This window comes from Rhinatrema bivittatum, chromosome 2, assembly GCF_901001135.1.
Source record: "Rhinatrema bivittatum chromosome 2, aRhiBiv1.1, whole genome shotgun sequence".
Classification (NCBI taxonomy): domain Eukaryota; kingdom Metazoa; phylum Chordata; class Amphibia; order Gymnophiona; family Rhinatrematidae; genus Rhinatrema; species Rhinatrema bivittatum.
This window is the reverse complement of record NC_042616.1, coordinates 13,813,509-13,840,484: the sequence shown is the minus strand read 5'-3', so window position 1 is coordinate 13,840,484 and position 26,976 is coordinate 13,813,509. Positions and strand designations below refer to the sequence as shown.

The window sequence follows — 26,976 nt, the reverse complement described above, 5'->3', positions numbered from 1 at the left end:
CCCAACAAATAAAAGGACATCGTCGGCAAACATGGCAGTCTTTAACGGGTGCCCATCCACACTAATCCCAGTAAAATTCGGTTCCCTCCGCAGTGTGATAGCTAAAGGTTCCAGGGCAAGGACGAGCAACAGTGGGGATAGAGGGCAACCCTGCCTTACCCCACAGTGTAAAGAAAAAGTGGCTGTGGGCGACCCATTGAGCAAAATAGAAACGCTGGGATTGCTATAAAGAACCTGAAGCCAGTGAAGGAAATCTCCTGAAATGTTATATTTTCGCAATGCCCAGAACAGGTACTACCAAGATAGGGAATCAAAAGCCTTTTCGGCGTATAGACTCAGGACCAGTGCTTCCGCCTTGGGCGCATAGCTTAGCGCTGCCAGAAAGCGACGTACATTTCGTACTCCTTGCTGCCCCCTAACAAAGCCAGTTTGATCCTCATGGATGAGGGAGGGTAGGGCACTACTGAGTCGGGATGCCAAAACGGCAGCTAGGATTTTTACATCTACATTAAGCAGTGAGATTGGTCGATAGAAGCCCACCTCCAATGTATCTTTTCCCGGCTTAGGGAGGACAACAATAACGGACTTGTTGGAAGTTGCAGAAAGGTGGTTATCAAGCAGCATACCATTGTAGTATTTTTGTAAAGGGGACAAGACAGTAAACTTCAGAATCTTATAAAACTCAGATCCCAAGCTGTCGTGACCCGTTGCTTTACCCAATTTAAGTGTCTGGATCACAGAATAAATTTCACTCTCAATTATGGGGCCATTGAGGGCAGCCAGATGCTCTCCGGCCAGTTGTGGCCATGGAAGGTCGCGAAAAAGGACGTTCGCAGCTTCCAAATTCATAGGCTTAGGGCCATACAAGGATGTGTAGTATTCTAGAAATCTAGCCGCAATGGCTGCAGACGCAGTATGTTGCACTCCTTGGCCATCCCTAATACCTACTACTGCTGTTCGGTGGCCGCGGGGGCGGAAGAGATGTGACAGAAGGCGGCTTGCCCTTTTGCTGTGTTTATATAACTGGTAGCGATAATATCTGAGCAATTTAGTCGCCCTTTGGTGGAGTAGACTGTTTAGGGCTTCACGTGCTCTATCCATAAGGGCTTTAGCCTCGGCCGTCATTCCCGCCATATGCTGCTGTTGGGCAGTTTTAAGCACAGCCGTTAGCCGTAATATTTCTGCATTACACTTTTTGTTGCGCTTAGCTACATAGGCTATAATAGCCCCCCTCATGATCGTCTTTCTCAACTCCCACACAGCCTAGGGAGAGACATCTGGGGTGACATTAATCTCTACATATTCTTTCCAGCATCCTTGCAGATATCTATGAAACTCCTTAACCAAATATAAATCAGGACACAAGCACCAGGAGAACGGGGGACAGGCATTTGGGCCACATTGCAATGTCACCATCACCGGAGCATGATCGGAAAGAGCAATAGTGCCTATGGTAGCATCAGTCACTTTAAACTAGGCCGATACGAATTTATTTCTTGAGATACCGTGAAAAACAAACTGTTCATCCTCACTCTGCTCCTTGTCTCGGCAAGTTCATGATAAAGCGATCTGCCTCTTCCTTAGAGGTGAGAAATAAAACCTGGTTGTCATGCTGTATCCGTAACTTCGCAGGGTAGAACAGCGCAAACTTGATACCCCGTTTGTGGAGTTCCGTGCAAGCCGGCACTAGAATCTTTCGCTGGGCCACGGTACTGGCTGAAAAATCATTACACAGCAGGATTCTGCATCTCTGGTATTCCACAGTAGCTTTTTGATGATATGCCCTCAGCACTTGGGTTTTGTGTTCCCAGTTCAAAATACGTGCCATAACCGGCCGCGGTCTGCTACTGCCCTCTCGCAGAGGGCCCAGTCGATGTACCCGATCAGCATCAGAGCTAAGCCCAGCTGGCCAGGGAGCCATTTTTACACAAAGTCCCTTAACTCTCCCTCTTTTACCGTTTCAGGCAATCCAATGATCTTTAAGTTATTTCGCCATCCGCGATCCTCCTGCTCCTCAAGTTTTGTTAGGAGTTCTCGCTGTTGAGACCTCAAGTCCGCCACGTGCCGCTCTGACTCAGCCAGCCGGTCTCCAAGGTCGGAGAGGGTAGTTTCTGCCATATCAAGCCGCTTGGAGTGGCCCTACAAAGCCGCCTTGATATCCACCATAGAGGTCTGCAATTTGATAAGGCGACCGTCCAGTGCCTCCGTAACCCATTGGGATAATTGTTGTAGTGCATCCTCTGTAAAAAAAAAAAAAAAAGGCCAACAGTTTTTTCCCTGCAGGAGCCTCCGCCATCTTAACAACACATGGTCGACGGGCACTACAGTCTGGGGCACAGCGAGAGCTGTGATTACACAAAGTCCCTTAACTCTCAGTACCGTGGGGCAGTGAAGAGGATAAGCGGACAGCCAGCAGTCACCCCGAATTCAGCCGGTGAAAGTTAATTTTGTTTGCCATAGGGCTGAAGAGAAGACGCCCGGATGACGTCATTAGGCAGGGTCACGGGGCTTTTCCTGCAGCAGGCCCTTTAAATATCGAAGAGGGGCGCAGCCGCACGCCTAGAGAGAGGCCAGGACCAGGGACAGCAGTGGCGGCACTCATGCTGCGAAGAAGGCTGTAACAAGGGCAGCCCCACACCGTGGAGAAGGAGGAACGTCGGTGGCCTCCGGGCCGCAAGGGAGGAGCAGCATGTCAGCGGTTCCCTACCACAAGGGAGGAGGCAGCCACGGCTTCCCTGCCGCGTCAAGAGAAGCGATGTTGGTGGCCTCTGGGTCTCAAGACAAGGCCGGGATCTCAATGGCTTCATGCCACAAGGAAGGGCAAAGTCGCCTGCGGCTATGCCTGCCACAGAGAGAGGACAGCGGCGGTGCTGGGCTGCGCAAGGCAGCGGCGTCAGTGGCCTCCGGGCTGTGAGAGAGGTGAGAGGCTGCTCACGGCTAGGCCCGCGAGCAGCATCGTAACACAGAGATAGTGTTGCCGACACCTCTGTAATTCTTCCAGGATAATCTAACTCGATCTATTTGCATGGGTTCATCAGAAACAGTTCATGATTCCTGAGATTTGGTAGGAAGAACCAGATGTTGAAAGGTGGGTGCTAGTCGGACTGACTGGCAAAGGGATGCTTTCTCACGAGACCTTTCCTGAAACTGGAGATCCAAATGGATTGCCAAGCAGATCAATTCTTCTAAGGAATCCGGTGGTTCTCGTACAGCCAAGTCATCCTTTATGTATTCAGATAATCCTTAAAGAAAAATGGCTATGAGGCTGTCCTCTCTCCACCGGAGTTCAGCAGCCGGCGGCCATTGTCCAGCTGTGAAGCTGCTCAGAGCTAGTAAGAAGCAGGTCATTTCTTAACATCAGCTTTGCGGAAAAAGAAAGACTGAAGGGGGATCTCGCATGGACGTATGGATAGCAGCATGCTGGGCATGCTTAGTGTGTCAATCAAAATTTCTAGAAACTTTGATAAATGTTTTCCGTGCCGGGCTCCATCTGATGATGTCACCCATGTGTGAGAGCTACCATCCTGCTTGTCCTCAGAGAATTCCGTTTATCTGGCTTCTCAACTGTCCTAAAATTATCTGGCTATGTTGGCTGGATAACACTGAAAAACAGCATTTATCTGACTAACTTAGCTAGATAAGTGTCTACACCCTGGATTGACCCAACCTGCCCTGCCCCCCAGCTATCTCGGGGCTGGTTAGTGCAGCAGGATTTTCAATCTCACTGCTAAGTCCAGCCTTAGCCAGACAAACAAAGATGAATATTGACCTCACAATGTACAAGGAAATTCATCATCTGTGCATTGAGACTGCAGTTCCTTCTGCACTAGCCAGGGTCCTGTTTGGGTTGCTACAACTTTCACTTGTTGACCATTGATGCTAAGATGGATTGCATAGTCTGAGCTAGATGCTCTGGCTGGACCTTACTTGGCCTTTTAGTCGAAATTGAGACCCTATGCAACAGAGTTTCCCAAATCTGTCCTGGGGACCCCAGAGATAGTCAGGTTTTCACGATATCCTCAATGATGGGTCAATGCGACCTTCCTGCTGAATCCACCCTCTTCCTTCATGTCAGGCTGGCCCCAGGGCCCCAGAGTTGGGCTCCCCATACCTGGCATGTGCACCATCCTGCAGCTGCAGTTCTGCACCACATAGCGGGTCTCACAGTCGATGCGGCAGGCCGTGATGCTGTAGGTGGAGAAGAACTCTGAGTCGAAGTCGGTGGATTTGCAGTCCCCCCACGGGGGCGGAAGGTACATCAGCTGAAACGGATGAAGGGTTAAGGAAGAGGCAGTCCAAAAAAAGGAGGGAAAGAAACAAAATATGAGGAAGAGAAAAACCCAACACGAGATAGAGGTAAGAATAAAGAAGGCAGAGAGGCATTAGGAGACAGGAGAGAAGAGAGAAGAGTAGATACCTCAGACAAACATTTTATTTCTACTTTTAAGATAGATATTTGAAAAAAGGACAGAAGATAACATAACCCCCACATCCTGCAGGGCTGAGAGGAGCAACCCAATTATAACTCAGCTTTTGATTGACTGCTAGCAGAAAAGGAGGGAAAGAGAGGAGGAGAGTCTGGCAGAATGAACCAACCAAACCAAGAAAGGGATGGAAAGTGATGTGGAGAGCCTGGAAGAATGAGCGAACAAACCACGAAAGGGAGGGAAGAAGACTGGTGGAATGAGAGAACCAAACTGAGAAGATGTTACAATTCCCGGTCTCAAGAAGCCAGTTCCTACCTCCCAGCACCGGGCCCGGGCCGCAGCCCTTCTTGCTCCGGCCACACCTGCCGGCCGCCACCACAGTCCTGCCGCTTCCCTGCTCGGCCCTGGACTGCTCCTCGCCTCCCCATCCATGGCGAAGGAACGACGCCATGCCACCCTTGCCATCGCAGCCGCCTTACTTGGCCCCTGCTCCTAGGTGCGCGCGCTGCCGATCAGAATTTAAAGAGGCTGCAGCGGGAAAAGTTCCCACATGCCCTAGTGATGATGTTGCCAGCCTTGGGTACATAAGGCAAGCTCTGACAGTCAGAGCTTGCCTTGGCAACGGGTCTTCTCGCTCTCGTTTGCTATTCCAGTTCCTTCACTCCGGTTTCTTCTGCCTGCCTCTGACTTCTAGACCGGACTTGACCTCGCATTCTGCTGCCTGCCTCTGACCTCTGGACCGGACTTGACCACGCATTCTGCTGCCTGCCTCTGACCTCTGGACTAGACTTGACCATGCACTCTGCTGTCTGCCTCTGACCCTTGAACTGGACCTGACTACGCCTCATGCCTCTGAGCTCCTGGACCAGACCTGGCCATGCTCTCCGCCTGGCCCACTGGACTGGATCTGATACCGCTCTTGGCTTTGGCCTTAGGCCTCTCTCTCCTGGTTGCCACCATGCTCCCTCATCAGCTCCCTTGCAGAGGCCCACCTAAGACCAGCTGGCCCCGGTACCCAAGGGTTCAACCTGCAGAGAACGTGTGCTGGTAGTGGCGAAGCTCCAGTTGACCTCTGCTTCCCATCCGACCTCGCCACCCGACGATGGGGACCTGTGGGGGTTTCCCCCCACAGATGGGGCCAACATCACCTCGGGCCACGGGTCCTTGAAACCAACAGGTTGCCAAGGCCATGGACCCGGCTGGCACTCCCAGGCCTGGCACTCAAGATCCAGCAACAACAGCAGTACCTTGAGGCTTTGGTGGCTTCTATTAAGCAGCTCAACGCCCATCTCGACGCCGGTCACGTTTCTGCTGCGCCACCGTCGGCTCCCAGCCCCCCGGTGCAGCCATCTCCTCCAAGGTCCCACTTTTCGCTCCAAGCTCTGCCTCGCTTCAATGGTGATCCCGCGCAGTGCAGAGGTTTCATTAACCAATGCTACATGCACTTCATGTTTCAAGTCGCCGCCATGACAAAGGCTATCTTCATCCTCTCACAACTCGAGGGCAGGCCCTATCCTGAACTTCCCCGCTTTGGGAGCACTCTGACGCTCTTCTCCAGGATCTGCCTCTTTTCATCGCCGAATTCCGGAAAACCTTCGATGACCCAGGGAGGACCATGAATGCCAGTTACAACCTCCTGCACTTCCGTCAGGGCCGATGGCCCCTCAGTAATTATGTAATAGAGTTCTGTACGTTGGCCTCCGAGCTGGGTTGCCAAGAGGACTGCCTCTGTCCCATTTTTCTGGATGGGCTATCTGCCCCACTAAAGGATGAACTCATTGCCCACGAGTTGCCCAACTCCCTGGAGGGGCTGTTTGACCTAGCCGGTCATATTGATTTTCAAGCCCAAGAGCACAGCCAGGAGCTATGGCCTACCCGTCGTTCCCCTTCTGAAGCATCCCAGATGAGTTCCACCAGAGAAGGGTTCCCATCAGGAGCTTCTAGACCCCGAACCTCTGAAGAGCCCATGCAGTTGGGCCATGGCAAATTACCCCCCGAGGAATGCCTTTGAGACAGTCGGGGCTCTGTCTATATTGCAGAGCTGAGGGGCATCGTCTGACCAAATGCCCAGTCCGTCTGGGAAACTCCCTGGCCTATGGCCAGCAGAGTCCCTGACTCTAGGTGCGGCCAATATGGCCCTTCAGCTTTCACTTCTGGCCAAACTATCTTGCGGTACCCGCTCCTCTCCCACGCTAGTCCTAGTCGACTCAGAAGCTGGCGGGAACTTCCTGTGGGAGAACCTGGTGCATCACCTGCAAATCCCCATCAAGATGCTCGAGGCACCCCTGTCCATCGCCTCCATACATGGGGATCCTCTGCCAGGAAGGATATCCTGGGTCACTATACCCATTCAACTGCAGGTCGGCACCCTCCACCACGAGGATATTGAGTTCTATGTTCTGGAAAATCCATCCATCCGGTGGTTCTGGGCCTGCTGTGGCTCCAACGCCACTCCCCCCAGTTCGACTGGGCCACCTTTCAGCTTTCCAAGTGCGGCCCTCGCTGTCGGGAATCCTGTCTGCAGTCTGTTGCACCGGTGGAAGACTCCCGGCCGCTCTCCCTTGCCACTGCAACCCCTGGGATACCAGCACCTTACTCTGACTATGCCAACGTCTTCTCCAAGCAGAAGGCCAACATCCTACCACCTGTACAAAAATTCGACTGTGCCATCAAACTCCTGCCCGGGACTTCTCCCCTCATGATCGGGTCTATCCACTTTCCATTCCCAAGACTCAGGCGATGGCCGATTTCATCAAGGAAAACCTGGCAAAAGGCTTTATCAGGCCCTCTTCATCACCTGCGGGGACGAGCTTCTTCTTCATAACCAAGAAGGATGGGTCGCTGCGCCCCTGTACTGATTACAGGGGCCTCAACACCATCACCCGCAAAGATAAGTATCCGCTACCCCTAATCAATGAGCTCTTCGACCGCCTGCAAGGTGCCACCATTTTTTCCAAGCTCGACTTATGGGGTGCCTACAACCTGGTCCAATTCCACCCTGCGGATTTCTGGAAGACTGCCTTCAACAGTCGAAATTGCCCTTTGGCCCTTGCAACGCCCCGGCAGTTGTCCAATGAATGATGAATGAAATATTCTGGGACCTGCTCTACTCCAAAGTACTTGTCTATCTGAATGACATCCTGATTTACTCCCGGGACCTGCAGACACACTGCTAGAATGTATGCCAAGTCCTTCAGCACGTCTGGGATCATCACTTTTATGCCAAATTGGATAAATGTGTTTTTGAAAAGCCGAGCCTACCTTTTCTCGGCAATATTGTGTCCAGGAACGGCTTCGCGATGGACCCCGACAAGCTTCAGTGAATCCGAAATTGGTCCCAGCCTTCGCGTGCTCCAATGCTTTCTGGGATTCGCCAACTACTACCGCCAGTTCATCACCAACTATTCCGTCATCGCAGCGCCCCTCACAGCCCTCACCAAGAAGGGCGTGGACCTAAAGAATTGGACACCAGAAGCCATCTCGGCTTTTCAGACCCTCAAGGAGGCTTTCCTTAAAAGACCGTTCCTGCAACACCCGGACCCAAGCCGGAAGTTCTTCATCGAGGTAGATGCCTCTTCTGCGGGAGTTGGAGCTGTCCTCAGTCAGTGCTCTCCCAAGGGCAAGCTCCATCTGTGTTCGTTTTATTCCCACAAGTTCTCTTCCACTGAAAGCAACTACAGAATCGGCGATTGCGAGTTGCTTGCCATCAAGCTGGCCCTGGAAGAATGGCGTCCTTGGCATGAAGGAGTGCAACATCAGTTCATTGTCTACACCGACCACAAGAATCTCAAGCACTTAAAACAGGCCCAGCATCTCAATGCTAGGCAAGCTCGTTGGTCGCTCTTTTCTCGATTTGATTTTGACTTCAGATCCCACCCGGGAGAGAAGAACCTTCAAGCAGATGTGCTGTTGTGCTCATTCAAACCGGAAGACGTACCCGACGCTCCTCAACACATCATCAATCCTGCTCGCATACACCTGCTCGCCTCCACTCCTGTTCCCGTAGGGAAGACGGTAGTCCCCCGCAGACTCTGCGAAAAGGTCTTGCAATGGGCCCACGATTCCCAGCTTGCCGGGCACCCCGGGCGGGCTCACACCGTAAGTCTACTTCAGAGATATTACTGGTGGCCCAAAATGATCCAGGATGCCCGTGCCTACGTGGACTCCTGCGTCATGTGCACCCAATAGAAGGTGCCTGTGGGCTGGCCATGGGGACTCCTCCAACTCTTACCCATTCCAAAGGCTCCATGGGTTCATGTATCCATGGACTTCATGGTAGATCTCCCTAAGTCCGACGGCCATACCACGATCTGGGTAATCATGGACCACTTCTGTAAGATGGCCCATTTCGTCCCTCTTCCTACTCTGCCATCTGCTCCTGAACTGGCCTGCCTCTTCTTTGTCCATGTCTTCCGGCTTCACGGTCTGCCCAAGTATATCACCTCCGATTGCAGGCCCCAGTTCATAGCCCGGTACTGGCGAGCTCTCTGCCAAAAGATCAGGGTAAAGTTATGTCTCACCACCACCAACCATCCTCAAGCAAATGGGCAGGCAGAGTGCACCAATCATTCTCTGAAAATCTTCCTGAGGGCCTATTCCAATGAGTGACAGGACAATTGGGCACAACTGCTAACCTGGGCGGAATTTTCACATAATTCCCACATCTGTGAATCCTCGGAGCCTCTCCGTTCTCTATTGTCTATGGCCGACAGCCACAGCCTCCGCTGCCTGTACGACTATCCATCTCCTCTCCTGCGGTCTAAGCCACTGCCCAAGCCTTACATGCAGTGTGGGTTTGTACGACCAAGATTCTCCAGGAGGCCGCCAACCATGCCAAAAGAACCACGGACGCTCACCGCAGATGAGCACCCATCTTCCTCCCGGGAGATAAAGTGTGGTTGAGCACATGCCACATAAGCCTGAAATTGCCTTCGCAACGCTTGGCACCAAAGTACATTGGCCCAATCTCGGTTGCGAGACGTGTGGGACCAGTCACCTACCAGCTCCATCTCCCGCACTCCTTACACATCCACAACACATTCCACGTTTCCTTACTCAAGCCGCTGATCCTTACTTGGCCATCTTGCGAGCCTCCTGAACCTCCTCCGCTGTCCTCAGACCCGGATCCTACCTACCAGGTGCAAGAAGTCATCGACATTTGGAAGAGAGGGTGAAGGTGGGAGTACCTTCTCTCTTGGGAGGGTTATGGCCCCGAAGAGAATTCATGGGAGCCAGTTTCCAACATTCTGGACAAATAACTTTTGAGACAGTTCCATGCAGTTCATCCCAAGAAGCCCAGACCTCCCGGTGGGGGGCATAAGGGGGGATACTGTTACAATCCCCGGTCTCAAGAAGCCTTTTCCTACCTCCCAGCACCGGGCCCGGGCCACGGCTCTTCTCACTTTGGCTGCACCTGCCGTCCGCTGCCCAGGTCCTGCCATTTCCTGGCTCCCCGGCCTGGCCCTGGACTGCTCCTCGCCTCCCCCTCCGTGGCAGAGGGGTGCCACCGCTTCGATCTCCGCATGGGCCATCTCCCAGCTGTGGCAAAGGAACGACACCATGCCGCCCTTGCCATCGCAGCCACCTTGTTCAGCCCTTGCTTCTAGGCATGCATGTGCTGCCGGTCAGAATTTAAAGGGGCCGCGGCGGGAAATGTCCCCGCGGCCCCTAATGATGATGTTGCCAGCCCTGGGTATATAAGGCAAGCTTGCCAAGGCAAGCTCTGACTGTCAGAGCTTGCCTTGGCAACGGGTCTCCTCGTTCTCGTTTGCTCGGGTTCTTGAGTTGCTGTTCCAGTTACTACACTCCTGTTTCTGCTGCCTACCTCAGACCCCTGGACTGGACCTGACTATGCCTCATGCCTCTGACCTCCTGGACCAGGCCTGGCCACATTCTCCGCCTCTCACCTGGCCCACTGGACTAGATCTGAACTAGATCTAGATCTGAACTAGATCTGGACTAGATGGAGCTTCAGCTCCATCTAAGACCAGCCGGCCCCAGTACCCAAGGGCTCAACTTGTGCAGTGCAGCAGTTACAACCCTAAACCGAAAGCATGGGGTAACCTGCACAGAGTGGCAGTTACTACCCTTAACAGAAGGCATGGGGATAACCTGCACAGAGCAGCAGTTACTACCCTTAACAGAAGGCATGGGGTAACCTGCACAGAGCAGCAGTTACTACCCTTAACAGAAGGCATGGGGTAACCTGCACAGAGCGGCAGTTACTACCCTTAACAGAAGGCATGGGGATAACCTGCACAGAGCAGCAGTTACTACCCTTAACAGAAGGCATGGGGTAACCTGCACAGAGCGGCAGTTACTACCCTTAACAGAAGGCATGGGGATAACCTGCACAGAGCGGCAGTTACTACCCTTAACAGAAGGCATGGGGTAACCTGCACAGAGCGGCAGTTACTACCCTTAACAGAAGGCATGGGGATAACCTGCACAGAGCAGCAGTTACTCCCCTTAACAGAAGGCATGGGGATAACCTGCACGGAGCGGCAGTTACTACCCTTAACAGAAGGCATGGGGATAACCTGCACAGAGCAGCAGTTACTACCCTTAACAGAAGGCATGGGGTAACCTGCACAAAGCAGCAGTTACTACTCTTAACAGAAGGCATGGGGTAACCTGCATGGAGCGGCAGTTACTACCCTTAAGAGAAGGCATGGGGGTAACCTGCACAGAGCAGCAGTTACTACCCTTAACAGAAGGCATGGGGTAACCTGCACAAAGCAGCAGTTACTACTCTTAACAGAAGGCATGGGGTAACCTGCATGGAGCGGCAGTTACTACCCTTAAGAGAAGGCATGGGGGTAACCTGCACAAAGCGGCAGCTACTACCCACAGAAGGCATGGGGTAACCTGCACAGAGCTGAAGTTACTAACCTTAACAGAAGGCATAAAGTAACCAGAACAGAGTGGCATTTACTACTCTAAACATCTTGTTGGGCAGACTGGATGGACCATTTTGGTATTTATTCATCCTCATTTACGTTAATATTGCTATGTAGAGATTGAGATAGAGAAAGAAAGAGAGAGAGAGAGAGAGAGAGATGATCTCATACATTTCAGATACCCGAAAGTAAAGCCCATTCCACTTTACAGCAAAGTCATGCACAGACATCAAACGATCACACACATGACACGCACACAAAGGTCAGGAAAGCAGGGCATTCTGGGGACCGAAAAGAGGGCAAGACAGAGGCTGAGGAAGACACAAACCAGACTATTAAAAAGCACTGTCAGCTCCTTTGAATATCCCATGAAACCTCCTGCCATAAAAGTCCACTCTAGAGGGTCACTAGAGCTCTCCAGCACGCTCGACAGCTTTAATGGCGTTCCTGACAGTCCAGGCCCATGCACCCCTCAGCCCTGTGCAAAGCAATGAGGCCTTTCCTGACAGTCCAGACCTGTGCACTTTTCAACCCTGTGCTCACTGAGACCAGTCCTGACAGTCCAGTCTTGTACACCCCTCAGCCTTGTTCAACAGCAGTGAGGCTGTTCCTGACAGTCCAGACCTATGCCCTTCTCACCCCTGTGCACATTGAGACTAGTTCTGAAAGTCCAGGCCTGTGCACAGCAGTGAGGCCACTTATGAAAGTCTAGGCCCATGCACCCCTCAAGCCTTGTGCACAGCAGTGAGGCCATTCCTGACAGTGCAGGCCCATGCACCCTTCAGCCTCGTGCACAGCAGTGAGGCCATTCCTGACAGTGCAGGCCCATGCATCCCTCTGTCTTGTGCACATCAGTGAAGCTGGTTCTGACATTCCAGGCCCATGCACCCCTCAGCATCGTGCACAGCAGTGAGGCCAGTTCTGAAAGTTCACGCCCATGCACCCCTAAGATCTGTTCAACAGCAGTGAGACCATTCCTGACAATCCAAGCCTGAGATAATCCCATGGGTTCACATATTAGGAGAATACATAGGAGCCATCTTTGCATCTTTGGAGAATGATTGGGGATACTGAACTCAACACATATCACTGTATCCCAAGCAAAAAAAAACCCCCAAAACCCCCCAAAGTGCAGTGGGTTGTGAGTGCGACTGACCAGCCTGTATTTAAATGTTCAGATAGGAGCAGATAATGAGGACATGGGGAAGACTCATGTGGCCTACCATGTGACAGGGGCCGGCCAATGGCACGGATACCCTGTCACATTGTAAGGGCAAAGGGCCATCGGCGCCATTTTTATTAGTGGCAACCGACAGCCCGGGAGCGGGAGATCGCTCCCGGGACCCCCACTGGACAACCAGGTACCTGTAAAATGTTTTTTGGGGGGGTCAGGAGGGTGGGGGAAGCTAAGGGATTAGTTTTAAAGGGTCGGGGTGGGTTTTTTGTTTATCGGGCCGGACGGAAAAAAAAACCCCACAATGTGAATCGGAACCGGAATCGGAACAGATTCCGGTTCCGATTCACATCTCTAATAATAACACTTGCTTAAGTGGGAACGTAATGGGCCTTAGGTTGGGAATGTTGGGTTCTACATCTCAAACAGATTGCAGACAATAGACTGGCCAAACCTACTGTCATGTCAGCCATCCCTATCCAGACAGTAATGTGATGTGAATGTATGGAGAGAACTCCACGTTGCAGCCTTGCAAATCTCCTCCATGAAATCTGCTCACAAGTGGGCCACCGATGATGCAATGGCTCTGACAAAATGAGCCTTGACGTGACCCCCAAGATGCTGTCCTATCTGAGCATAACAGATGGAGATGCAATCTGCTAGCCAATTGGATATTGTCTGTTTGGCAAAGGCAATGCCCAACCTATTCTTATTAAAATTAAATTTCAGATCTATTAGTAAAAATTTTTAATCTATCATTAAAATCATCCATTGTACCTGAAGACTGGAGGTTGGCTAATGTAACCCCAATATTTAAAAAGAGCTCCAGGGGTGATCCAGGAAACTATAGACCGGTTAGCCTGACTTCAGTGCCAGGAAAAATAGTGGAAAGTGTTCTAAAAATCAAAATCTCAGAACATATAGAAAGACATGGTTTATTGAAACAAAGTCAGCATGGCTTTACCCAGGGCAAGTCTTGCCTCACAAATCTGCTTCACTTTTTTTGAAGGTGTTAATAAACATGTAGATAAAGGTGAACCGGTAGATGTAGTGTATTTGGATTTTCAGAAGGCGTTTGACAAAGTTCCTCATGAGAGGCTTCTAGGAAAAGTAAAAAGTCATGGGATAGGAGGCGATGTCCTTTCGTGGATTACAAACTGGTTAAAAGACAGGAAACAGAGAGTAGGATTAAATGGACAATTTTCTCAGTGGAGGGAGGTGGACAGTGGAGTGCCTCAGGGATCTGTATTAGGACCCTTACATTTCAATATAATTATAAATGATCTGGAAAGGAATACGACGAGTGAGGTAATCAAATTTGCAGATGATGCAAAATTATTCAGAGTAGTTAAATCACATTGCAGATTGTGCTAAATTGCAGGAGGCCCTTGTAAGACTGGAAAATTGAGCAAATGGCAGATGAGATTTAATGTGGATAAGTGCAAGGTGATGCATATAGGGAAAAATAACCCATGCTATAGTTACACGATGTTTGATTCCATATTAGGAGCTACCACCCAGGAAAGAGATCTAAGTATCATAGTGGATAATACACTGAAATCTTTGGCTCAGTGTGCTGCAGCAGTCAAAAAAGCAACAAGAATGTTAGGAATTATTAGGAAGGGGATGGTGAATAAAACAGAGGATATTATAATGCCTCTGTATCGCTCCATGGTGAGACCACACCTTGAATACTGTGTACAATTCTGGTCACTGCATCTGAAAAAAGATATAGGTACAGAGAAGGTTGACCAAAATGATAAAGGGGATGGAACAGCTCCCCTATGAGGAAAGATTAAAGATGTTAGGGCTGTTTAGCTTGGAGAAGAGATGGCTGAGGGGGGATATGATAGAGGTCTTTAAAAACATGAGAGGTCTTGAACGAGTAGATGTGAATCGGTTATTTACACTTTCAGATAATAGAAGGACTAGGGGCATTCCTTGAAGTTAGCAAGTTGCACATTTAAGACTAATCGGAGAAAATTCTTTTTCACTCAATGCACAATAAAGCTCTGGAATTTGTTGCCAGAGGATGTGGTTAGTGTAGTTAGTGTAGCTGGGTTCAAAAAAGGTTTGGATAATTTCTCGGAGTAGAAGTCCATTAACTGCTATTAATCAAGTTGACTTAGGGAATAGCCACTGCTATTAATTGCATCATTCGCATGGGATCTTCTTGGTGTTTGGGTACTTGCCAGGTTCTTGTAGCCTGTTTTGGTCTCTGTTGGAAACAGGATGCTGGGCTTGATGGACCCTTGGTCTGACCCTGCATGGAAATTTCTTATGTTCTTATGTCTAGAATGGGTAAATGTGAATTGGTTATTTTCTCTTTCGGATAATAGGACTAGGGGGCATTCCATGAAGTTAGCATGTGGCACATTTAAAACTAATTGGAGAAAATTCTTTTTCACTCAATGCACAGTTAAACTCTGGAATTTGTTGCCAGGGGATGTGTTTAGTGCAGTTAGTGTAGCTGGGTTTAAAAAAGGTTTGGATAAGTTCTTGGAGGAGATGTCCATTACCTGCTATTAATCAAGTTGACTTAGAATATATCCACTGCTATTACTAGCATCAGTAGCATGGGATCTATTTAATGTTTGGCTACTTGCCAGGTACTTGTAACCTGGATTGGCCACTGTTGGAAACAGGATGCTGGGCTTGATGGACCCTTGGTCTGACCCAGTATGGCAACTTCTTATGTTATGTTCTTAAAAGAAACAAAAAGTTGGCTGGACTGTCTATGGGCTTCTGTCTGCTCTAGGTAGAAGGCTAAGGCTTGTGGCAGTGCAAATGTGCACTACTCATTCGCCTTGGTGCAAATGGGCTTGGGAAAGAATATTGGCTGGACGATTGACCAGTTAAGATGGAAATCCATCACCACCTTAGGCAGGAATCTAGGGTGTGTACACAAGACCACTCTGTTGTGATAAAACTTGGTATAAAATGGATGTGACTAAGGTCTGGAGTTCGCTGACCCTATGCGCTGAAGTGACCACCACCAAAGATATGACCTTCCCGTTGATCTCTGAAAGCCCATAGCACGTACCTGATCAGCTGAAGCTCCAGGAAGTTGATTTGACAAGAACATTCCTGAGCGGACTACAGTACCTGAGTGTTGAGCCCATCTAAACTAAAGACCTGGTTGTTCAACCAAGCATTCTCTTAAACTTAAACTCAATATCTAAGCTTTGATCTCCAGGACGGTCCACCACTTTGTATATAATTACTCTCCTTCCCCTTATTAAGTTATTATTATTTATTTTTTCCAAGTTCTATTTACCTTGTTCATTGTAAGACATTATTCTTTATACTGTCAATCTATTGTTATAATGTAAACCGAAGTGATTAGTAACTTTGTTACCAGAACTTCGGTATATAAAACTGTTAAATAAATAAATAAATCTATATGAGCTCCCCACTCCAGGGTGGATGTATCTGTGGTTAGCACAATTTGAGTAGGAAGAGTGAAAGGAAATCCCCCATTCCAAATTGGAAAGTACCCACCACCAGGACAAGGAGTTCCTGGAAGACGAGGTGACTTGGATGCAATTCTGGAGGCTCTGAGTAGCCTGGCACCACTGTGATATCAGGGTCTATTGGGGTATGCGCATGTGTAAACATGCCAAGGAAGTGATATGGCCCAAGACCCTCCACATGTGCCATGCTGATATTGCTGGATCTGTTGAATTTCTGTCGCAATGATCGCCAAAGCGCTGGCCTTCTGGCATGGCAGAAAGGCCTTGACCTGAGCCATATCTAGCAGAGCTCCGATGAATTCCAATTGAGGTGATGTTAGTGAGATAGGACTTTGGGTAGTTGAGGACGAACCCTAGTGACTTCAACAGCCGAATGGTCAAGTGGCTCTTGTCTAAGATATGCTCTTGACCAGTCAATCATCCAGATACGGGAAAACATGAACTCCCAGTCTGCAGAGGTGCACCGCCAACATGACCAGGCATTTTATGAAGACCCTTGGTACAGATGCAATCCTGAATGGCAACATCCTGTACTGTAAAGTGCTGTTTTCCCACCACATAGCGGAGATACTTCCTATGAGCGGGGAATATCTCAATATGGGTGTATGTATCGTTTAGTTCGAGGGAGCATAGCCAGCCCTCTTTTTGCAAAAAGCGGATAAGGTGCCCAGGGAAACCATCTTGAACTTTTCTTTTTTTTTAGAAACTTTTTCAAGGCCCTCAGGTCTAGGGTGGGACGGAGTCGTCCTGTTTTTTTGGAACCAGGAGGTACCTGGAGTAAAATCCCCACCCTTTGCCCTAGTGGTATAGGCTCAACTGCTCTGGCCGTTAAGAGGGAGGACAACTCCGCTTGCAGCACCTCCTGATGCTCTACTGGCCCCCAACATGGGCAAGGAGGGCAATTTGGTGGGGCACACAATTGATTTAATTGGTAGCCCTGGCGGACGATGAACAAAAACCACTAGTCCGAGGTTACACTGGGCCACTGGTTCACAAAAACTGCAGTCTGCCCCTGACTGGAGGGTCCATCGTCCTGTATATAGGCAACTGGATTACGCTCCCTAAGCCCAGTCAAAACCCCATCCCTGAAGTTGACTGAGGAACCGTTTGGTGCTTGGGAGCTCTCTGCTGCCTGGGATGGTCGTGGGAACTCTGATGGTGTTGACAGGCTCGTGGAGGCAGAGGATAGTACTTCCTTTGGTGAAAGAAAGACTTCCTTGACCATGGCCTCAATGACCTTCTGGAGGAGGACGCCTGGTCCAGACTACTAGTGGAGAGCTCTTGCAGGGTTTCATGGTGGTCCGGGAGTTGGGCCACAGCATCCCTCACCCTATCTCCGAAGAGATTCTTTCCAGTGCGTGGCACGTCATCGAGTCATCCCTGTATCTCCATTTGGAGTTCAGTGGCCTCCAAACATGACATTTTGTGGGTGCCGATTCCCAAAGCCATCTCAAAAACATCGTAAGTCGCACGGACCTCGTGTTTTCCATACTTCAGGCCCTTGAGCATCAGAGACATAAGTGTGTCTTGCTTCTGTTAAGGCAGCTGCTCAGTCAACTCCTGCTCTGCTTCCAGATGTCCCACAAGTACTGGCTCATATAGAGCTGGTAGGCAGCAATGTAGGGATTAAGCATGATGTCTCGGAACAACTTCCTCCCAAGAGCGTTCATCGCTCTGTGGTCCTTCCCCGGGAGTGCCGAGGAGAGGGTCCAAGAGTACTTGTCCCTCTTGAGGGTGGATTTGACCACCACCGACTGATGGGGCAGCTGATGCTTATCAAATCCGGCAGCCTTCTGGATGACGTAAACCCCATCCGCCTTCTTATTCATGGGAGGCACTGTGAGGGGATGTTCCCAAATCTTCAACGGATCTCGTGCATCGGAACCATCACAATCGCTTTAGGAGGCTCCACAAACTGAAGAATCTCAAGCATTTTGTGCTTGGTATATTCTTCAGTCAAAAGCAGAATGGGATGGCCTCCGCCATCACCCATACAAAACCTGAAAAGTTATAAGTCCTTAGGGAGAGACTGCCTTCACTCACCTGGAAGAGGAGAGTCTGATGGGAGACCATCTGAATCCTCAGAGGAGGAGAAGTCCATCTGATCACACCCCCCAAGGGTCATAGAGACCCTCATCCTCACTGTATACCACAGGGGATGGGGCCCTAGGTGTTTGGTCTATGTCCAGAGGTGCAGGCATTGATAGATCTGGATAGGGGACTACAAGCCTCGGTGTCTCTGCCACCCTTGCCAGAGCTTCCTCCTCAGGAGAACCGACAACAACCACTGTGTCAGTAGAGGAGGCCTCGGTGCCCCACCGGGTACTGGTGTGACCCAGAACAGAAGTCAGCTGGTCTTTAATGCACGATGAGAACATTCAGTTTCTCCAGAATCAGTACGAGGAAAGGTTGCACTGGCTCTGGTGCTATCGGTGCCACAGGACAAAACTCTGCAGCACCCGCTCCACCACCAGCTAGCCTCGATGCTCCAGCTCCTCTTCAAAAGTTGCTGATGCCAACATCAACTGGGAGGAAGGAGGGGTGGCAAGACCTTTCTCAAAGCCACGAGGGGTATAGGCAACTGGCACCAGGACCAGTGGAGACTGTCTCATACCCCAGGCATCAATGAAAGATGGGTGTTCTTCACCATGGGGTCGCATTGTGGGCATCGTGGCAAACACTGGTGCTTCTCTGTGCCTGGCGCTATGCATTGATGGGCACTGGTGCTGGTGCTTCTTCGTCTTCCCATGATCCTTGGTCAGTTCTTCCCCAGTGCTGAGGTCGAGAATGACAAAGGTCAGTCTTTAGCACCCCTATCCTCCCACGACCTCGACGAAACCGACAGTCATGTTGATGTCGATGGCATGTTGTCCAAAGTTGTGGCTGCAAGGACCTTCGATGCCAATCCATATTGTCGAGTCGAATCCAACATCCCTTCGGGGTCATCTGGGTGCACAAGCGGCAACCCTGGATGTCATGCTAACCCCAGGCAGAGGTTACAAACATCATGAGGACAGGTGATCAACATGGTCCTGGGCACTGGAGGCATCGGCAGAAACCAGATGTGGTCATGATGGGGCAAAACAAAAGGGAAAAAGCACAGAAGGATGGCAGCAGGTGTGGATGACTAATAGGCTCTGAGGTATCACAACCAGAGAGGGAACTGACCGCGAAATGAAACTTTCCTGAATGCTGAAAACCCTGACACCAAGCGATGGACCGATCATGAAAAAATTGCAAAACAACCAAAGTTTTCCACAAGGCAAAAAGCCAAGATTGTAGAGCTCAATCCAACAGTGAGGCTCACAGCTTCACAGAAAAAAAAAGACTGAAGAGGGACCCGGCATGGACGCGTGGTATAGAGCATACTGGGCATGCTCAGTGTGCCTAACCAAAGGTTCTAGACACTTTGACAAAAGCTTTCTGCATTGGGCTCCATCTGATGATGTCACCCATTCTGAGGACTACTATCCTGCTTGTCCTCAGAGAAATAAAATACCGAGAAAAAGTGCCAGGAAAGTCATGAATGCAGTCTCATGGCACTAGATCTCAGCTCTGGTTTATCAGGGGACAGGGGAGACTTTTCTGAAAGGATGGGCTCCACCTTAACCAGAGTGGAACCAAGTTGCTGGCACCAACTTTCAAAAAGGAGACAGAGCAGCTATTAAACTAGAAAAAGGGGGAAAGCCAACAGTCACTCAGCAGTGCATGGTTTGGAGAAGTGTATCCTTGAAGGATACTAATGAAACAGGAGAGTTAGGGCATCCCAACAGAGAGGTTCCATTAAATGCAAACATAGTCCATGTGCCTATATGTAAAAAATCAACGAAGCTAATGATTTCCGAATTATCCCTAACAACTGAAAAACAGGTTAATACAAACAAAAAACACACTTTGAAATGTCTGTATGCCAAAGCCAGAAGTCTAAGAAGTAAGATGGGAGAGTCAGAGTGTATAGCAGCAAATGATGAGATTGACATAATTGGCATCACAGAGACTTGGTGGAAGGAGGATAACCAATGGGACAGTGCTATATCAGGGTACAAATTGTATCGCAATGATAGGGAGGATCAACTTGGTGGGGGTGTGGCACTTTATGTCCGGGAGGGTATAGAATTCAACAGGATAAAGATCATACAAGAGACTAAATGCTCAGTAGAATCTATATGGATAGAAATCCCACGAGTGTTGGGAAGGGTATAACAATAGGCGTATACTACCGTCCACCTGGACAAAATGGTCAGACAGATGATGAAATGCTTAGAAAAATTAGGGAAGCTAACCAATTTGGCAGTGCAAAGTTCCTCATGAGAGGCTTCTAGGAAAAATCCTTTTGTGGATTACAAATTGGCTAAAAGACAGGAAACAGAGAGTAGGATTAAATGGACAATTTTCTCAGTGGAAGGGAGTGGGCAGTGGAGTGCCTCAGGGATCTGTATTGGGACCCTTACTTTTCAATATATTTATAAATGATCTGGAAAGAAATACGACAAGTGAGGTAATCAGATTTGCAGATGATACAAAATTGTTCAGTGTAGTTAAATCATAAGCAGATTGTGATAAATTGCAGGAAGACCTTGTGAGGCTGGAAAATTGGGCATAAAAATGGCAGATGAAATTTAATGTGGACAAGTGCAAGGTGATGTATATAGGGAAAAATAACCCATGCTATGTTAAAATTAAAGTTCCATATTAGGTGCTACTACCCAAGAAAGAGATCTAGGCGTCATAGTGGATAACACATTGAAATCGTCGGTTCAGTGTGCTGCGGCAGTCAAAAAAGCAAACAGAATGTTGGGAATTGTTAGGAAGGGAATGGTTAATAAAACAGTAAATGTCATAATGCCTCTGTATTGCTCCATGGTGAGACCGCACGTTGAATACTATGTACAATTCTGGTCGCCGCATCCCAAAAAAGAAATAGTTGCAATGGAGAAGGTACAGAGAAGGGCAACCAAAATGATAAAGGGGATGGAACAGCTCCCCTATGAGGAAAGACTGAAGAGGTTAGGGCTGTTCAGCTTGGAGAAGAGACAGTTGAGGGGGTTATGATAGAGGTCTTTAAGATCATGAGAGGTCTTGAACGAGTAGATGTGACTCGGTTATTTACACTTTCGATTAATAGAAGGACTAGAAGCATTCCATGAAGTTAGCAAGTAGCACATTTAAGACTAATCGGAGAAAATTCTTTTTCACTCAATGCACAATAAAGCTCTGGAATTTGTTGCCAGAGGATGTGGTTAGTGCAGTTAGTGTAGCTGGGTTCAAAAAAGGTTTAGATAAGTTCTTGGAGGAGAAGTCCATTAACGGCTATTATTCAAATTTACTTAGGGAATAGCCACTGCTATTAATTGCATCAGTGGCATGGGTTCTTCTTAGTGTTTGGGTAATTGCCAGGTTCTTGTGGCCTGGATTGGCCTCTATTGGAAACAGGATGCTGGGCTTGATGGACCCTTGGTCTGACCCAGCATGGCAATTTCTTATGTTCTTATGAACTGGAAGTACAAAAGGAGCAGCAGGAACCTGCTGAATTAAGGTGTATGTGTTGGGGGGAGCAAGCGAGGTGCAGAGAGCCACTTGCTAGTACCAGCCCAGCCACTCCATGTACTTATTGCAGAGGAATTTGTGATGGCACACTCCAGTTCTTAAGTACAACTATGGACACCATGATATCGACATCAGCGTGACTGTCTGTTTCGTCCAGGTCGTGGGAGGATAGGGGTGCTGGAGACTGACCATTGTCATCCTCAACCTCAGCACTGGGGAAGAACCGACCAAGGATCATGGGAAGACGAAGAAGCATCAGCACCAGTGCCCGTTAATGCATAGCGCCAGGCACAGAGAAGCACCAGCTTTTGCCACAATGCCCACAAAGCGACCCCATGGCGAAGAATACCCATCTTTCATTGATGCCCGGGGTACAGGATATTTAAGTAATTTTATCTGCATGCATTTCATCCAGGTTCTTTTGTACAATGTGTCTATCGTGAAATCCCATTCTGCTGGAGAGACTCTCAAACTGGAGTTTGCCATCCCTGAATATGTTCACCGATGCCCGTTTCAACCCAGTAATTCTCGGTTCTTTAATCATGATAAGAGTGCGGAGCTACCCTACAGGTAGGGTTTGCCATCTCACCCCATGGAGCAGAACTAGAACTGGATCGGTTGACTTGGGGTGAGCAGAACAAGACAGTGAACGACACTGAGGCAAAGCAACACAACTTCTCCAAGACACAAGCAGCAGCACATGGCATGCAGAAAACCTGTGTCATGTGTCCCCATACCCGCTGCTCTTGCATGGACACAAAGGTCTGGAAGCCTGGGGCCACCCCGAAGCCGAGCTCGTGTATGAAGGGTGGCACAGACTGGCCGTGTATCTGCATCATCGCTCCAGCCTTGAAGCAGATCTCATCTGGGAAGTGATCCATACAACCGCAAATATCACAGGAACACCAGCCACAAAGACCACAGACATACGACGGAGGTCGGCAAGCAAGCACATACATACAGCATGGACACATACACATCATGGAGACACCATGCACACAGAATATGGAGAAAAGCACACCGGGGCAACAGCAACACCATCGACAACCCCAAACACACAGGCAGAGAAGAGAGAGAGAAACAGAGAAAACAGAGATATTACAATCCACAAACATTACAGAAAATCACGTCTTCTCTTTCCTCCTGTCACTGGAATCCAGGAGCTAATTACACACCCATACAGTCCCGACAAAAGAGTAAAGATCAGAACCTGCTCGGTGGTCTCTGGGAAAGCCCAGGATGCTACCTGTGGACATTCACTGAAATGGAAAATAACCAGACAAGACAAGCTCTGCTTCCACCTGAGCACTCCCAAGGTCATATTTCTGCCGCCAGTTCAGGAGGAGCAGCCCAATGTCCATCTTGGTTATTCAACTTCTGTTCCAAAAATTCCTAGAAATCAGAGTGGGCTTCTTACACCATGTTATTCACCAATAGTGTCCGGATGATGGCACAGAATTTATCCGCACAGAGACTTGGCAGCCAAAACTAAGAAGAGACGTTCATCCCAGGAATCATGGCTGCTGTCCAAGGTCCAGCACCCACATCCGCTGCACAGCATTCTGGAGCTTGTAGTCCTTTCTGTTCTAAGAGTAAACCAGGATGACCAGTGCCAGTGCGCTCTTTGGAAAAGCACTGAAACCCAAGAACAGAGCAGAATGTCCCAGGGATCCTCAGGACCCAAGCCAAGGCTCCTTAGCCCTACCATCACCATCATTCTTGGTTCTCCATGCTTTCAGTGATCAGGGGGGGCTAAGGAGGGGAATGCTGAGGACCAGAAATTCTTCCACCCCGGCAAGATAGCAAGCTGAATGATTCCCCCACTGAACACCAGGAATGACAGGAGAGCGGTTTACAGTATTCATTCAGAGGTGTTCAGCAGAGACAGAGAAGGATCTCCACTCTTTTCTAAGCCCCAGGAAGGATCCTGGGATATCTGTAAGCTCAGGGAAATTCTGCAGGTCTTTTTTTTAAGATACTAGGAAGTGGGCATCAGGGGCCCGGTCTGGGAGATTGTCAGGGCGGACAGGAGAGGGACAGGGAGGGTTGCAGCCCGGTGTGAGAGGGTCAGGGTGGGTTAATGGCTGGAAAAGTAAATGAGGAATTATGTAGTAGGAGGTGGGAAATTAATAAAGGGTCAGAAAAAGAGAGGAAAGAGGGGGAAAGGGAGCTAGGGAGAGAGAGGGACAGGACCAGAGAATAGGGGAGAGAAGATGAACAGCAAGAAAGACTAAAGAAAAAGTCACTGAGCCCCGACCGCCATGACTTTTGGAGGCTGCTGTTCTGAGCCTTTCTTTTGTACCCTCTGTCCACCACCCTCGGTATTCCCAGGCTGGGCTCCCAGAGAGGCTCAGCACATCTCATATCCGGCAGGAGCTCACCCAAAGCCACCCAGCTCTTCCTCCGTCCCCTCTTGTCAGCCACCACCTTCTGTCCTCTTCTGCCTGTTCTTGCAGAGTCTCTCTCCTCCCATCTCTGTTCCTTTTTTTCACTCTGTCCTTAACCTCTCATATTTCTTTTCCTCAACTATAGTTCAGAAATGGATTGGGCATATCAATAGAAGATAAGTCAGGGATATCACCCCGAGTCCAACTGAAGCATCCAGGTGTCCCCCTCTAGACAGGACAGTCTTGGTTTTAAGAAATTTTCCTGTGTTCTGATTCAGATCAAGATTTTAAAAGAGGGGGAAATCCCCGGGAATCTCTGAATGAAGGCCCCTAGCACCCAAATCCCAGCTCTACATCACTGCCTCCCTACTCATTCGCATCTTCCCTCTGCTCATTCCAGATTCCTCTCTACCTACCCCATTCCATTTATCTTTACCTCTCCCCCCTCACCACACACACACACACACACACACACACACACACACACACAACAGGTTATTCTTCATCTTTCCCTCCTCACCCTCAGGAACCTCCACTTCTACCAGCCCCTGACTTTATCTCAATCTGCCCCCTCCCAATTCTCTCTCCATCTCCTCCTTCCCTGCCAGCGTCCTCTTCATCTCCCCCCAGGCCTTGAATTTCTCTCTCTCCTAACCCTTCTTTTCTTCTCTCTTTCTCACAGGACAAGCAGGATGGTAGCCCTCACATATGGGTGAGTACTGAGCTGAGGATGTCCGAGAAATGCCCCAAATGTACCCAAGATGTGCAACAGGCACAAGGACTGGGGTGAAATTTGGTAGAGGGCATCCTGAACCCTAATGGGCAGGTGGTGTTGTGATTCGGAAGTGGACCCCTGTTCCGAGGTAGAGTGAATGCTACCGAAGAGAGAGTCAACCCTGTAAGGTAACTACCGTTGGAGGGCGAGGCCAGGTGAATCAGCAGCTGAATGAAGACTTTGACCTGGAAGCTCGTGATCTCCCCAGGAGGAGCCTGTAGAGATCAGGCCGCTGGGACTTTAGGAGACTCACTGAAGACGGAAGATAATCTGGAAGCAGGCGTCTCCTGCAGGTTGTGAATTTCAGATAGTTGAAGACTTCACCCTGGAAGCTCATGATCCCCCCAGGAGGAACCTGTAGAGATCCAGCCACTGGGACTTAGGAGACTCACCGAAGACTGAAGATAGTCTGGATGCAGGCACCTCCTGCAGGTCGTGGATTCCAGACAGCTGGCGCCTCCAGCAGGTCGTAGACAGTCTAGGAGTAGAGATGAAGATTGGGCCGCAGCCGGTCCGATGGTCGATTCCAGAAGGGTGTTGAAAGCCAGTCCAGGAGCAAGTCAGGAGAATGGTCCGAAGCCAGTCCAGGAGTAAGCCAGGAGAAGTGTCGGAAGCCGGTCCAGGGTCAAGCCAGAGAAGTACAGAAGTCGGTCCAAGGTCAAGCCAAGAGAAGTACGGAAGTTGGTCCAAGGATCAGAAGCCAAGAGTCGGTCCAACGAGGGAGAAGAGCAGGAGCGGGACGAAGAGCTGGAACGAAACCAGGGAGCCAGAACCAGGAACGAAGACACTGGAACCACCAAGCCAGAAGCCTCAATACCAAGGCAAGGTCTGAGGAGCAGACCTTGCCTTAAATACCCGAGGCAAGGGATGAGTCCCAGGAAGGAGCTACGACAACTTCCTGTTGTGGCCCCTTTAAATCTTATCTTCAGCCGCGCGCATGGCTCTAAGACAGCCAGGAGGGGGGGAGTCATCCCGGCCGTGCAGGGCCCTGTGGCCGGCCTCAGCAGCGGCCATGGCTGCGAGGAAAACACCGAAGGAGGCTGCCTGCTCCTGCAGGAGCCTCGGAGCCAACCCGACGCCGCGGGTGAGTGCTTGGTCCCGGCCACAGACCGCTGCGGCCGGCGGCCATGACAGTTGGCCCCGGTCGTGGCCCGCCGCAGCCGACAGCCATAACAGGTGGAAGGGTGTTGGTACATCAAGTTGCAAATAGGTTGCACAAGACAGACTGGCCGAAGATGGAATCTTGTCTGCCAGCCTTGTCTAAACAATAATGGGCTGTAAAGGTATGGAGAGAACTCCAGGTAGCAGCCCTGCAAATGTCAGGAAGCGGAACAGAGCGTAGGTGCGCTACTGAAGTTGCCATGGCCCTGACAGAGTGTGCTTTAACACGGTCCAGAAGTGGAATGCCTGCTTGCTGATAGCAAAAGGATATGCAGTCCGCTAACCAGGAGGAGAGAGTCTGCTTACCCACAGGTTGACCCAATCTGGTGGAATGGAAAGAAACAAATAGTTGAGTGGATTTTCTGTGGGTAGCTGTACGGTCTAGATAGAATGCTAGAGCCCGTTTACAGTCAAGGGTATGCAGCACCTGTTCTTCTGTATTGAAATGGGGCCTGGGAAAGAAGGTGGGTAGTATAATGAATTGATTAATGTGAAACTCTGATACTACCTTAGGCAAAAACTTAGGGTGAGTGTGGAGTACTACCCGGTCATGCAGAAGTTTAGTGTAAGGCGGGTTAGTAACTAGGGCCTATAACTCACTAACTCTGCGAGCGAATGTGATTGCCAAAAGAAAAATCACTTTCCATATGAGATAGCAAAGATCACAGGATTGGAGAGGCTCAAATGGTGGTTTCATGAGCCGACCCAAAACCAGATTGAGGTCCCAAGAAGGGGCTGGAGGGCACAGTGGAGGTTTGAGGTGGAGCAAGCCCTTCAGAAAATGTGTTACAAGGGGTTGTACTGAGATGGGAATATCCCCAACACCTTTATGGAAGGCAGCTACCGCACTGACATGCATCCTGATGGAAGAAGTTTTTAGACATGATTCTGACAAGTGCCAGAGATAGTCTAGAAATTTTGTGGTGGAACAAGTGAAAGGATCAAGGGACAGGGAAGAACACCATAACTTAAACCTGTTCCATTTGTAATAATAAGATTTTCTCGTGGAAGGCTTTCGTGACGCAATCAAGACACGGGAAACTGGCTCCGAAAGGTTGAATGGCTGAAGAATTAGCCTTTCAACATCCAGGCAGTCAGGGACAAGGCCTGAAGGTTGGGGTGGCGTAGGCACC

The 26,976-nt window shown here is 49.7% G+C and overlaps 1 protein-coding gene across 1 annotated transcript in view; it reads right to left on the bottom strand.

Annotated features, from left to right (window-relative positions):
• LOC115086235 (acid-sensing ion channel 1C-like) overlaps positions 1-26,976 on the bottom strand; it is a 132,566-nt gene that overhangs the window by 40,626 nt on the left and 64,964 nt on the right. The window contains exon 5 of the mRNA XM_029592695.1: positions 4,112-4,262. Coding sequence (XP_029448555.1) covers positions 4,112-4,262 — 151 coding nt within the window. The remainder of the gene's footprint in view (positions 1-4,111; positions 4,263-26,976) is intronic.